Source organism: Jaculus jaculus, chromosome 9, assembly GCF_020740685.1.
Source record: "Jaculus jaculus isolate mJacJac1 chromosome 9, mJacJac1.mat.Y.cur, whole genome shotgun sequence".
Lineage (NCBI taxonomy): Eukaryota > Metazoa > Chordata > Mammalia > Rodentia > Dipodidae > Jaculus > Jaculus jaculus.
The window spans coordinates 136,546,816-136,560,772 of NC_059110.1; the positions used below are offsets into that span (position 1 = coordinate 136,546,816).

Here is a 13,957-nt window from a genome sequence, read left to right on the forward strand (position 1 = left end):
GCCTGGAACTACCCGTGTATCTGAGAATGACGTTAAATTTCTGATGTGTCTACTTCTACCTCCCAAGTACTAGGATTATAGGTGTATACTGCTACACCTGACCCTAACATCTTCTCTTTTAAATATTATTATTGGGCTGGAGAGATGGCTTAGCAGTTAAGTGCTTGCCTGTGAAGCCTAAGGACCCCGGTTCGAGGCTCGATTCCCCAGGACCCACGTTAGCCAGATGCACAAGGGGGCACACACATCTGGAGTTCGTTTGCAGTGGCTAGAAGCCCTGGCGTGCCCATTCTCTCTCTCTCTCTACCTATCTACCCCCCTCTCTCTGTCACTCTCAATAAATAAAAATGAACACAAAAATCTTAGAAAAAAAATATTATTATTGCCAGGTATGGTGGCACATGCTTTTATTCCCAGCACTTGGGAGGCAGAAATAGGAGAATAGCCATGAGTTTGAGGCCACTCTGAGACTGCATACTGAATTACAGGTCAGCCTGAGCTAGAGTGAGACCCTACCTTAAAAAGCAAAACAAAATAAAGTTATTCATTTGCTAGAGAGACAGAGAGAGAACGGCACACTAGGGCCTTTTGCCACTATAGATAAACTCCAGACCCATGCACCACTTTGTGCATCTGGTTTTACGTGGGTATTGGGGTATTGAATCTGTGCTGGCAGGCTTTGCAAGCAACCGCCTTTAACTGCTGAGCCATCTTCCCAACCGTTTTATTGTTTTTAATAAATTTCTGTGTCTGTGTGTGTTTGTGCATGTGTGCATGCACACAGGCCATACATGTGTCATAGTGCTTGTGTGGAGGTCAGGGTACAACATTGGGTGTCAGTCCTCCCCTTCCACCTTGTTTGAGGCAGGATCTATTTTTCCTTACTGCTGTGTACTCTTAGACTAGCTGGCCAATGAGCTTGCAGAGATTCTCCTGTCTCTCCCTATGTATGCTGGGATGACAGATGTTAGTCTTCCTATGTCATACTTTATGTAGGCTTTGGGGATCTGAATTTAGGTCCTTAACAGTTAAGCAGCAAGCATTTTACCCACTAAGCTATCTTCTTAGCCAGCGTATTTTTTGTTTATTTTTTTGTGAACACACGTGTGTGTGGGGGTGTGTGTGTGATATGTGGGGGGGGGGTGTATGCACCCTTGCAGTGCTCCATATGCTCACCTGTGGTGGCAGGAGTGAGACATCAGGTGTCCTACTTCATTGCTCTTCTGTCTGGTCTTGTTTGGAGCTAGTTTCTGTTGACTAATTCCAGAGCTTTGGGATTCTTGGGTCTCTGCTCTGCTGTGGGATTGAGGTTACAGGCACACGTGGCCATGACCAGCTGTTTTGGGTAGGATCTGGAGATTTGAACTCTTAACATTCTCAGGTCTCATGCTTGTGTAGGAAGTACACTTAGCTACTGAGCCATCTCCTCAGATTCCCTAGCCAATTTATTAATCTCAGAAATTTTCTTCCTCTTTGAGCTTCTTTCTCATAGCCCTTAAATGTATCAGAACTCCCCCCCCCCCATCTTCAGGCAAATTTACAGCATACTGTTACCCAACCTTAATTTATTCATTTGTAAAGTTAACAGAAACAGTTGAATTCTAGGGCTGGAGAAATGGCTTAGCAGTTAAGGTGCTTGCCTGGGAAGCCAGGTGACCCAGGTTCAATTCCCCAGTACCCACATAAGCCAGCTGCACAAGGTGGCACATGCATGTGGAGTTTGTTTCCAGTGCTAGAGGCCCTGGTGGGCCCATTTCTCTTTCTCTGTCTGTCTCTCTTTAATAAGTAAATAAATAGATAGATAAATAAAATCAAAACAGTTGAATTTTACAACTTCCAGTTTTAGTCCCTACCTTCTTGGTTCCTTTGAAAATTTTGTTTCTGGGCTGGAGAGATGGCTCAATGATTAAGGCACTTGACTGGAAAGACCAATGACTTGGGTCCAGTTCTCCAGTACCCACATAAAGCCAGATGCACAAAGCGACATATGCATCTGGAGTTCACTTGCAGTGGCTAAAGGCCCTGGTGCACTCATTACACCCATTATTTCTGTCTGACCCTCTTCTCTAGCTCTCTCTACTTGCAAATAAAAATATTTTGTTTGTTTTATTTATTTATTTATTTGAGAGCGACAGAGAGAGAAAGAGGCAGAGCGAGAGAGAATGGGTGTGCCAAGGCCTCCAGCCACTGCAAATGAACTCCACATTCATGTGCCACCTTGTGCATCTGGCTCATGTGGGTCCTGGGGAATTGAGCCTCGAATCTGGGTCCTTAGGCTTCACAGGCAAGTACTTTAACTGCTAAGCCATCTCTCCAGCCCAAGTTTAGTCTTTTGAAATAGGATTTCACTGTATATTCCAAGCTGACATCAAACTGATGGTCTTCCTGCCTCCGCCTTCTGAGGGCTGGGATTACAGGTTTGTGCCATCAGGCTTGACTCTTCTTTTTTTATAACATTGTAGTCATATGTTGCTTATCTTTTTATTTTTACTTATTTTATTTTATTTTATTTTTAGGGGTTTTCCGAGGTAGGTAGCTCAGGCTGACCTGGAATTCACTATGTAGTCTCAGGGTGGCCTCGAACTCACAGTGAACCTCCTACCTCTGCCTCCTGAATGCTGGGATTAAAGGCATGCACCACCATGCCCAGCTGATTATCTTTTTATGTGTAGAGTTTGAACAATTTAAACTAGTTTTTAAAACTTTTTGGTTGAATGTATATATGTTTGACGAATGATGTGATGTGTGTGTGTGTAAGAGTGTGGTGCATGTATGCCATGGCATCAGAGGTGAGAATACAACTTTTGGGTTGGTCCTTGTCTGAGGCAGGGTTTCTTATTGTTCCCCACTCTTCTGGCTGATTCTCCTGTCTTCACTTCTCTTCTCGCTACAGGCATGCTAGATGCCCTCCACAGTATCCAACTTTATGTGGGCTCTGGGCATCTAAGCAGAGGTACTCACACTTGTATGGCAAGTGCTTTATTCACTGAACCATCTCCTCACTCCAGTTTTTTGTTTGTTTTTTTCCAGGTAGGCCTCGAACTCATGGTGATCCTCCTACCTCTGCCTCCTGAGTGGGATTAAAGGCATGCGCCACCACACCCAGCTCTGAATTGAGATTTTAACTAAATTGTGAGTACTCCTTTTGTGTGATATTACATAAAAAACAAACAAGTCAGGGCTGGAGAGATGGCTTAACGGTTAAGTGGTTGCCTGTGAAGCCTAAGGACCCCAGTTCAAGGCTCGATTCCCCAAGACCCACGTTAGCCAGATGCACAAGGGGCGCACGCGTCTGGAGTTCGTTCACAGTGGCTGGAGGCCCTGGCACGCCCATTTTCATTCTCTCTCTTTCTCTCTCTGCCTCTTAGTCTCTCTGCCTGTTGCTCTCAAATAAATAAAAATAAACAAAAAACAAACAAACATGCCTTTTAAAAAACAAAGGCTTGGGCTGGAGGAATGGCTTAGCAGTTAATGCACTTGCCTGCAAAGCCAAAGGACACAGGTTTCATTCCCTAGGACCCATGTAAGTCATATGTACAAGATGGCACATGCTTTTGGCAGAAGCTAAAGGCCCTGGTGAGCCAAAAAAAAAAAGGAAAGAAAAAGGAAAAAGAAAAAAAGGGGGGGGGGCTTTCAGACTGAAGAGATGGAAGGCACTTGCTTGCAAAGCCCACCTAGGTTTGATTCCCTAGCACCCACATGAAGCCAGATGCACAAAGTGGTGCATGCAACTAGAGTTCATTTGCAACAGCTGGATGCCTTGGTGCACCCATTCTCATTCTCTCTCTCTGCTTGTAAATATATATATTTGTTGTTGTTGTTGTTTGTTTGTTTGTTTGCTTGTTTTTCAAGGTAGGGTCTCACTCTGGCTCAGGCTGACCTGGAATTCACTATGTAGTCTCATGGTGGCCTTGAACTCTTGGCAATCCTCCTACCTCTGCCTTCCGAGTGCTGGGATTAAAGGTGTGTGCCACCACACCCGGCTAAATATATATATTTTAAAGCCAGGCATGGGGCTGAAGAGATGGCTTAGCGGTTAAGGCATTTGCCTGCAAAGCCAAAATATCCCAGTTCAACTCTCCAGAACCCAAGCAATCCAGATGCCCAAGGGGGCGTCTAGAGTTTGTTTGCACTGACTGGGGGCCCTGGCATGCCCATTCTCTCTCTCTCTCTCTCTCTCTCTCTCTCTCTCTCTCTCTCTCTCTCAAATAAATAAATAAATAAATAAATAAATAATAAAGTGTTTTTTTTTTTTTTTTAAAAAAAACCAGGCATGGTGGCACATACTTTTAATCCCACTCAAGAGGCAGAGGTAGGAGGACTGCTGTGAGTCTGAGGTCAGCCTGAGACTACACAGTGAATTCCAGGTTAGCCTGTGCCAGATTGAGACCCGGCCTCGAAAAGCAAAACAAAAGAACAAAAGCAAAGAGTTTTCTTAGAATATAGCAGATAGGAATGTGAACACTGAGAAAGATCTGAGCTTAAGGAGGCCTTAAACAAATCATTTATTTTTCTTAAACTTCAATTTCCTCATCTGCAAAATGCAAGCAATCTGGGCTACTGAGATAGAGGCAGAGAGCTACAAAGAAGTTAGGGAGAAAGACAACAGAAAGGAAGAGAGAAAAGAAAAAAACTTATAAATTACTTCTCATTGTATCCAATACTTAGTAATGCTTAAAGAATGCTGGCTATTATTATCATCAATAGGAAAAGGTCAATGGAAAAAGACTGGAAGGGCTACTTAATCTACCCTGGCACTTAATTTTATTCTTGAATTGTTGTTAATCATTAACAACAACCATTTATTGAATATTTATCACAGATTATATATTAAACAGTTTTAAAAACTAGACTGAGACACTGGAGAGGTAGCTCAGTAGCTCAAGGCACTTGCTTGCCAAGCCTGAGGGCTCGGGTTTGATTGCCAGTAACAACATAAAGCCAGAGGCATAAAGTGGCGCATACATCTGGAGTTCATTTGCAGTGTAGCAAGAAACCCTGGCATGCCCATACTCTCTGTCACATGTGCTCTGTCTTCCCCTTTATCTCTGTCTTTGTCTCAAATTAACAAATTTTTAAAAATTATGGACTGGAGAGATGCTTAGCCTAAAGACCCAGGTTTGATTCCCCAGTACTGATGTAAGCCAGATGCACAAGGTGGCATATGTGTCTAGAGTTCGTTTGCAATGGCTAGAAGCCCTGGTGTGCCCATTCTCTCCTTCTATCTGTCTACTTCTCTCTCTCAAATAAATAAAAATTTTAAAAATTGAAAAAAAAAAAAAAACTGGCTGGGTGTGGTAGTGCACGCCTTTAATCCCAGCATTTGAGAAGCAGAGGTAGGAGGATCACCATGAGTTCGAGGCCTACCTGGAAAAAAACAAACAAACAAAAAACTGGAGTGAGGAGATGGTTCGGTGAATAAAGCACTTGCCATACAAGTGTGAGTACCTCTGCTTAGATGCCCAGAGCCCACATAAAGTTGGATACTGTGGAGGGCATCTAGCATGCCTGTAGCGAGAAGAGAAGTGAAGACAGGAGTATCAGCCAGAAGAGTGGGTTCAAGGCCACCCTGAGACTGCATAGTGAATTCCAGGTCAGCCTGGGCCAGAGTGAGACTCTACCTCAAAATAACAACAACAAAAACAAACAAACAAAAATCTCAATTCATGCTAGGCGTGTGGTGGTAGCACACACCTTTAATTGGGAGGCTGAGGTAGGAGGATTGCAGTGAGTTTGAGGCCAGCCTGGGTTAGAGTGGGAGACTACTTAAAAAAAAAAATCTCAGTCCAGGAAGAAATGCCTGCAAGAACCACTTAATTTATTTCCTGTCTTTATCCATATCCTTAGTTTGAAGTATGAATTGAAAAAGTTGTCTGCTTTTAGTTTTATATTCAACATTGACATAAACCTGTTTTATAGTTCTACTTTACTTAGGTCACATGTCCCAGATTTTAGGTCAGATTATTCCCCCCTAGTATGTTCTCAGTTCTAGAACCACCAAACAAGTTTAACCAACTACCTGATAATTGGTTAGTTCCCTGGAAGCAATTTGTAAGCCTAAGCCAGTTTGTTTTTTGTCTGTTTGCTTGTTTGTTTTTTCAGTCAGGGTCTCCAGACTGGGCTGTCTTCAAACTCACAGTGATCCTCCTACTACACCCTCATGAGTGCCAAAATTAAAGGCATGCACGCACCAACACACCCAGCTCCAATAAGCCAGCTCTTATAATAACATCCCAAACAGAATTTGAAATGATTTCTCCTGTACTACTTGTGGGCTTGACTTAAAAATGTTGGTGTGTGGCTGGGTATGGTGGTACATGCTTTTAATCCCAGAACTCAGGAGACAAAGATAGGTGGATCACTGTAAGTTCGAGGTCACCTTGAGACCACATAGTGAATTCCAGGTCAGCCTGGGTTAGAGTGAAACTCTACCTGGAAAAACCAAGAAAAAAATGTGTGTGTGTGTGTGCGTGTGTATGTGTGTGTGAGAGAGAGAGAGAGAAAGAGAAAGGGAGGGAGGGAGGGAGGGAGGGAGAAAATATATGTCCATCTTGGTTAAGTATTTGAATGGAGATAACTGAAATTCCTTCATTTCTTGTTTGTTTTTGTTTTTGTATTTTTAAAATTTTTATTAACATTTTCCATGATTATAAAATATATCCCATGGTAATACCCTCCCTCCCCACCCCCACACTTTCCCATTTTGTTTTTGTATTTTTGAGGTAGGGTCTCACTCTTGTCCAGGCTGCCCTGGAACTCACTCTGTAGTCCCAAGCTGGCCTTGACGTCACAGTGATCCTCCTACTTCTGCTTCTTGAGTGCTGGGATTAACGACAGGCTCTACAGTGCCTGGCTTGTATTGATTCCAAACTATTATTATTGTGAAAGTTGGTCCAATTAATTACATATAATGGTATTTAAAAATGTAAGTCAATTTAATATTTCTTAATATATAAACTGACTTTCTAGCTTAGATATTAAGCTCTAGGTGGTTTTTTTTTGGCTTAAAAAAAACTTTATTGACAACCTCTATACAAATACCCAATATACCATGATTGTAATTCCTTCCTACCACCCTCCTTTGTCCCTAACCATACCCCTGCCAAAAGCTCTAGGTTTTGAGTTTGTTTGCATGTGCGTGTGTGTGTGTGTGCTGTCATGTGTGTATAGTGCATGGACACTTGTGTGCAGATGTGTGAGGAGGTGTCATCTTTCTGTACATCTGACTGTTGCCTTGAGACAGAATCTCTCACTCAACTCAGCTATTTTTGCTGGTTTTGTTTTTCTTCAGTCAGCAAGCTCAGTGATTCATCCATTCCTTCCAGGACCTCTCCCATAGGACTGGGATTGCAGATATGTATGTGGCCACACCTAGCTGTTTAAATGTGTGCTGGGGAATCAAATTTGGAGGTCTAATGCTTGTGCAGCACACACTTTTAACCACTGAGCCATCTCCCCAACCCTGTTTGGTTTTGAAATAGGGTCTCTCATAACTGAGGATAGACTTGAACTCTGGTTCCTCCTGCTTCTACCTTCCGGGTACTGAAATTGCTTCATCATGGTATGCCCTAAGTTCCCAAGTGACTTGAGTATAACAACTCATCCATTATGTTCCCTTCCAGATAAACAGATTTTTTATTTTTAATACCCAAGTATTATTTGAATGGACAGAGATCTCTTGAAAGACCTTAGAGAGTTTCACAACACTTGGGATTGGGTTGGTTTGTGTTCTGAGTTTTTGTCACTTGTCTTCTGTGCATAGAATGTTCTCCCTTCTGTCTCAAGAGGAAGATTAAAAGTAAATCCAGTAAGGCAGAGACAATGTATTGTCAGGTAAGTTAGGAAAAAAAAACAATAGAAGCGCCCTTTGACTTCCCTATCTGAAGCCAAAGAGCCTGTAGAGTAGAAAGCAACATCCAAAAGCTAGGCTTGTAAAACAGCTCTTCACAAGCAGTGACATGAGGTCCTTATTTGGTACCTTTAAGATCTGCTGTCCTAGCTGTGTGTGGTGGCAAATCAGGAGGCAGAGGTAGGAGGATCACTGGGAGCTCAAGGCTACCCTGAGACTGCATTGGGCTAGAGTGAAGCCCTGTCTCATAACTGCCCCCCCACCAAAAAAGAAAAGATGTACTCTCCTGCATATAGTTAGACCTTCAAGGATAGGTCTGGCTGGGTATATTTGCCATGCCTGTAAATCACAGCAGTTATGAGGCTCAGGCAGGAAGATGTCACCTTTGAGGACTGCCTGAGTGACATAATAAGAATTTTTCATTTTTTAAAATTTTTATTTATTTATTTATTTATTTATTTGAGAGTGACAGACACAGAGAGAAAGACAGATAGAGGGAAAGAGAGAGAATGGGCGTGCCAGGGCCTCCAGCCTCTGCAAACAGACTCCAGACGCGTGCGCCCCCTTGTGCATCTGGCTAATGTGGGACCTGGAGAACCGAGCCTCGAACCGGGGTCCTTAGGTTTCACAGGCAAGCGCTTAACCACTAAGCCATCTCTCCAGCCCTCATTTTTTTTTTTTTAAAGGTCCTGGTGTTAACAGATTGATTCTGTCCCAATATATCAACTCTCTCTGAATTTATATTTTGCATTTCAATACCCTACTCTACTGTGCTGTATATCTGTATTTTTCTTTTGAGGCAATCCCCAACAAACAGGCCGTCTTCCCCGCATCTCACTGAGGTAGGGTTTTGCTCCAGCTCAGGCTGACCTGCAATTCACCATGTACTCTCAGGGTGGCCTTGAACTCACAGCAATCCTCCTACCTTGGCCTCCCGAGTGCTGGTATTAAAGGTGTGTGCCACCACGCCCGGCCTTTTTTTTTTTTAATTTATGTGAGAGTGAGAGAGAATTAGTATGCTAAGCCCTCAGCCATTGGAATCAAACTCCAGACGCTTGTGCCCCTTTGTGTGCATGTACGATCTTGTGCACTTGTGTCACTTTGTGTCTGGCTTACTTGGAACCTGGAGAGTAGAACATGAGCCCTTAGGCTTTACAGGCAAGCACCTTAACCGCTAAGCCATGTCTCCAGCACCGTATTTTTTTTTCTCAAACTTTCCATGTTATTCCTGGTTAACTTTCTCTGGTATTGAACAAACTGCTTACTCTCTTAGTCATAATCAGTGGGTAAATGTTGCTGTCAGAAATCTAATTTAACTGGGCGTGGTGGCTCACGCCTTTAATCCCAGTACTGGGGAGGCAGAGGTAGGAGGATCACCGTGAGTTCAAGGCCACCCTGAGACTACAGAGTTAATTCCAGGTCAGCCTGGACCAGAGTGAGACCCTACCTCGAAAAAATAAAAAAAAACAAACCAAAAAAAAGAAATCTAATTTAGAGGACTGTTAAGGATCTGTTATAATTCTTCTGTTTGATTTTGTTTTTTGAGATGGACCCACTGTGTAACCTTGGCTGGCCTCAAATAACATGATCCTTCTGCCTTTGTCTCCCACGTGCAGGGGTTATAGGCATGAGCCACCACCACATCTGGCTCAGAGTATGTCAATTTACCTGGTCTGAATGCTGTTGAATATTAGTATAATTTGTGGAAATAATGATTTGCTGGTCTGAATTTAAATATTTTAACCTACGTGTTCTCTTTCAATGCAGATGAACAGGAGGCATTAGACTCGATCATGAAGGACCTGGTGGCCCTCCAGATGAGCCGACGTCCCCGGGTGTCTAGTTTTGAGACCATGAAAAACAAAGACACAGGTCACCCAAATAGGCAGGTATGTGTGGCTCACAAAGAGCTTATTAGACTTATTGAAGAGAAGCTAAGGCGATTCTGCTTCCATGCTTGAATGCTGTTAGTCCTTTTCACACTGTTAAATAGTAAATGATGTGTGCCAGCCAGATATGGGTCCATGTTCTAGAATCAAAGCACTGTGTGTAGCATTTCATCTCTGGAGAATAAGAATAATCTCTTCCCTTGTTATGGACATACCATTTATATAATTCTTTATCCTTCATTATGTGGCAGGTTATATTCTGATCTGTAACTAAGGAGCTACCTTATAGATATATTCAGGAAAAAATTCAAATTAGCCTGTGCAAAATTAGTATGAGGAATTTATTATTAAAGTGTCATAAGGACTAGGAAGATGGATCAGTGGTAAAAGCACTTGATTTCAAAGCCTTATTCAATCTCTAGGTTGAATTCCCAAGCAGCCCACTTAAGCCACATGGAAAAAGTGGTGCAAGTGGTGTCCGGCATTCATTTGTACTGTCGCAAGAGGCTCTGGTGCACCCATAGGCATGTGTAAATAAATAAAATGTAAAATATAATATATCCTAAGGACAACAATGAGTGATTTTGTAATTTCTGTTTCCCATTATTGACTAAGGTAGTTGAGAAATTGTGTGATACTTCAGAAAAACATTTCCTAATTTTTTCATCTTTTTTTTTTTTTTTTTTTCCGAGGTAGGGTCTCACTCTAGCCCAGGTTGGCCTGGAATTTACTATGTAGTCTCAGTGTGGCCTTGAACTCACAGCAGTCCTCCTACCTCTGCCTCCCGAGAGCTGGGATTAAAGATATGCACCCAGTTAATATATCCTAGTTTTGTTAACTCTTAAACTTCTGTGCTGTTGAGAAACTCCTCATCTCTAGTATCAGCTATCATACTATTTCCTGCTAACTTGGCCTGCAGAGAAGAGTGGATGGATGCTCAGGAGCTTTCCTACTTAGTCTAGTGGTCTGCAAGCAGCAACACTTAAATACAAGTTTGATGAAAACTTGTCCAGGACATTCTCCTTTATGAGTTCTCTTATGAGCTCTCTTTCCTCATTTGCATTTGGTCTACCAATTCTTCAAAAATACAAAGTACAAGGCAGTAGAATGTTTTCTAGATATATCCTCCCAGAGTATTTCCTGCCTTTAGGAATTCTAGGGTCCCCTGGGGGTAGGGGAAATCATTTTGTTCCATGTTATAATTTAAAGATTAGTTTAGAAATTTGCCTCTACGACTGAAATTATCCTACAGAACCAGAGGAATAACAGTTGAAGACCCATTCTTGTACTATTTTCATGTATTATTTTGTCTCATTTTGTGGGTTCTCCTTTGCTGTAATTTGTTTGTATTCAAAGCTACTTTGGGAAGGAGCATTTTACCAGAAGTGAATCCCTTCCCCCAGGCTGAAGTCTAATGACCTCACTTTCCTTCCTGTCTTCCTATGTGGAGTGTGCTTGCTAACATTGCTGCAGTTAGCTGATCTTTTCCTAACTGGACTGTTAACATGAAAAACACAGTTAGTGGGTGAAAAGAGAAAGCCTTCTTGATGTGTAAACTCTTAAAGGATCAATCTGGGGAAAAAAGAGGTGTAGAAGTAGTCCCTGACAGTGCCTTGAGAGAGGCTTACTTTTCAGGAATCCTGCTTCAGGCCTTTTTATTTGTTTGTTTTTTATCAGGGTAGGGTCTGACTCTAGCCCAGGCTGACTTCTGTAGTCTCAGGCTGGCCTCAAACTCACAGTGATCCTCCTGCCTCTGCCTCCCGAGTGCTGGGAGTAAAGACGTGTGCCGCTATGCCCAGCATGTGTTGTTACTGTTTCATTTTTACTGTGCCTGCTGCTCTTAGAGCAAAGCCAAAGATTATGAGGATTGTAAAAAGGATTGAAGATGTTTTAGAAAGTCATCTTAGCAAGAGGCATTGACTTTTTGATCCCATAATTTACTTGTGTAATCTCAAACTTATTCTCTTGCATGGAGGATACAAATTATTAACCTCAGTTTTGTTTTTAAAGAAAAAAACACAAGAGCTCAACCCTTCTAAACAGTCGCATAGTAACAACAAGCTTATGTGCAGGGGTCAATGAAAAAAAAAGAAATTTTTGGTAAGAACCCAAATTACCTGTTAAAACCAAAATATACTATTTTTTCTTCTGCCCTACCCCCAAAAATGTACTTTTAAATCTGCTATTAAATGCTAGAATGGGGGAATTAATTTTCTGGACAAATTGTGAGATCCATGTTGTGTCCTCTGGTTGCCATTTTTCACAACAATACTCCCCAGCAGCTTCTACCAGTGCTCTGCAATAAACTTTCTGCAGGGACGGAACTGTTCCGTATCTTATCTATCCAGTATGATAGCCACCAGCCACATGGCTGTTGAACAACTAAGGAATTGGATTTTCAACTTTATTTAATTTTGATTAGGTTAAATAGACACATATGAAGTAGCTATTGGATTGGACAGCATCACTTTATAAAGCATGTAAGGGACTATTGATTTGTTATAGGGTAAGAAATAAAGTAATATTTATAGAGATTCATTGGTATAGTTCATTCTTTCCACACAGGTCATGAATTTCGATATTTTGTGATAGGCCCATGAGAATCCTCTCTTAAGATTCTATTCTTGAGGGAATTTGAAGCTGAAGAACTCATATACCTAATTAAAACTTGAAAGCTCAAGGGCCAGAGAGATGGCTCACTGGTTTAAGTGCTTGCCTACAAAACTTAACAGCTTGGGGTTAATTCCCCAGTACACATGTAAAGACAGATACTAAAAGTGGCCCATGCATCTGGAGTTTGTTTGCAGTAGTTAGTGGCCTTTGGTGCACCCATTCTTTCTCTGTCTCTCTTCTCTATGTCTCTCTCCTTTCAAATAAACACACACACACATATAAATGTATACATAAATATTTTTAAAATTTTGGGGGGTTGGAGTTTACAGGCTAGTGTAATGAAAAGAGCCTGCTACTGTTAATAATCTGTTACTATGGAACTTTACAAAATACAGAGTGAATTAACACACCCCCCCCCATTTTGTTTTTGGTTCTTTGAGGTAGGGTTTTGCTTTAGCCCAGGCTGACCTGGAATTTACTATGTAGTCTCAGGGTGGCCTCAAACTCACTGATAACCTCCTACTTCTGCCTCCCACGTGCTGGGATTAAAGGCATGTGCCACCATGACTGGCACATTCTTTTCAACAGCTGAGGTTTGAGGTAGGATAAAACTTTTTAGTAGGAGGAGGAATGTAAAATCTCAATTTAAAAGGGTAGAATGGTTTTGGCAGAGGCAAACAGTCCTTCAGTGTGAGATGGAAGAGCTCAGTTGAGGTTGACACAGTGTTATAGGGCTCCAGCTCAGGACAGGAAGGGAAGCCAGAGGAGCCTGCTTTATTGACAGAACTGTTTGGGGGCTAAGGCCTGGAAGAACTAGAAACCCTATTTCAAATCTGTGCTTGGCAAGACTTTAGACATCTTCCCTCTGTAAACAAGCCCAGTAACTAATTGAAAGAGAGTACATTTCAGTACAAATAAGCATTCTGAATAGGTATGGAAGTACATGGACATCAGGGTGTTTAACCAATGAATTATTTGCTAGGAAGTAGCTTGTGTGTTCTTTGAAATTTCCCTTCTGTCTTCTAGGTGTCTGGAAACTAACAGCATAGTTATGTGTAGTTTACTGAACATCTTAGATGAAGGGTTCATTGTAGATGTGGCTGGAGTCTGGATTGCTTTGCAGTCCATGATATGAACATTTCTTCACTATCAAGTCACAGTCACAGTCAGAGTGCTTTATTAGTGGATGCTTGTTCTTTCTAGGCTAACGGCTCAGTGTAGTGAAGAGGTCTGGTGTAGTAGTCACAGTTGTTAATTATCTATTGACACTGCTTTTGGTAACTTACAGTGTGTTCTGCAGCAGCAGTTAGCATCAACAGTTTATGCTTATATGTATAATGCTTAATTTTTTTTCAAGTAGGGTTTCACTCTCAATGCTTAAAGTTTATTGAACTTTTCCACAAAGATACAAAGTAAAGCCAGGTAACCTGTCAAGATTTATTGATTGTAGTCTCAATAATTTTACTGAATATAGGTTAGAAAATCTTTGAGAACCTCAACTTTTCCATCTGAAATATAGATAAAAGTAATGCCCGCTGTGTCTACTACTATTCAGGTTCTTCTGGTAAGACTATACACAGTGTAAAATATTTTATACATTATTAAA

The 13,957-nt window shown here is 41.7% G+C and overlaps 1 protein-coding gene across 1 annotated transcript in view; it reads left to right on the forward strand.

The window, feature by feature from the left end:
- The window catches only part of Map3k3 (mitogen-activated protein kinase kinase kinase 3), a 100,055-nt gene that overhangs the window by 9,972 nt on the left and 76,126 nt on the right, over window positions 1-13,957 (forward strand). The window contains exon 2 of the mRNA XM_004655081.2: window positions 9,617-9,738. Coding sequence (XP_004655138.1) covers window positions 9,617-9,738 — 122 coding nt within the window. The remainder of the gene's footprint in view (window positions 1-9,616; window positions 9,739-13,957) is intronic.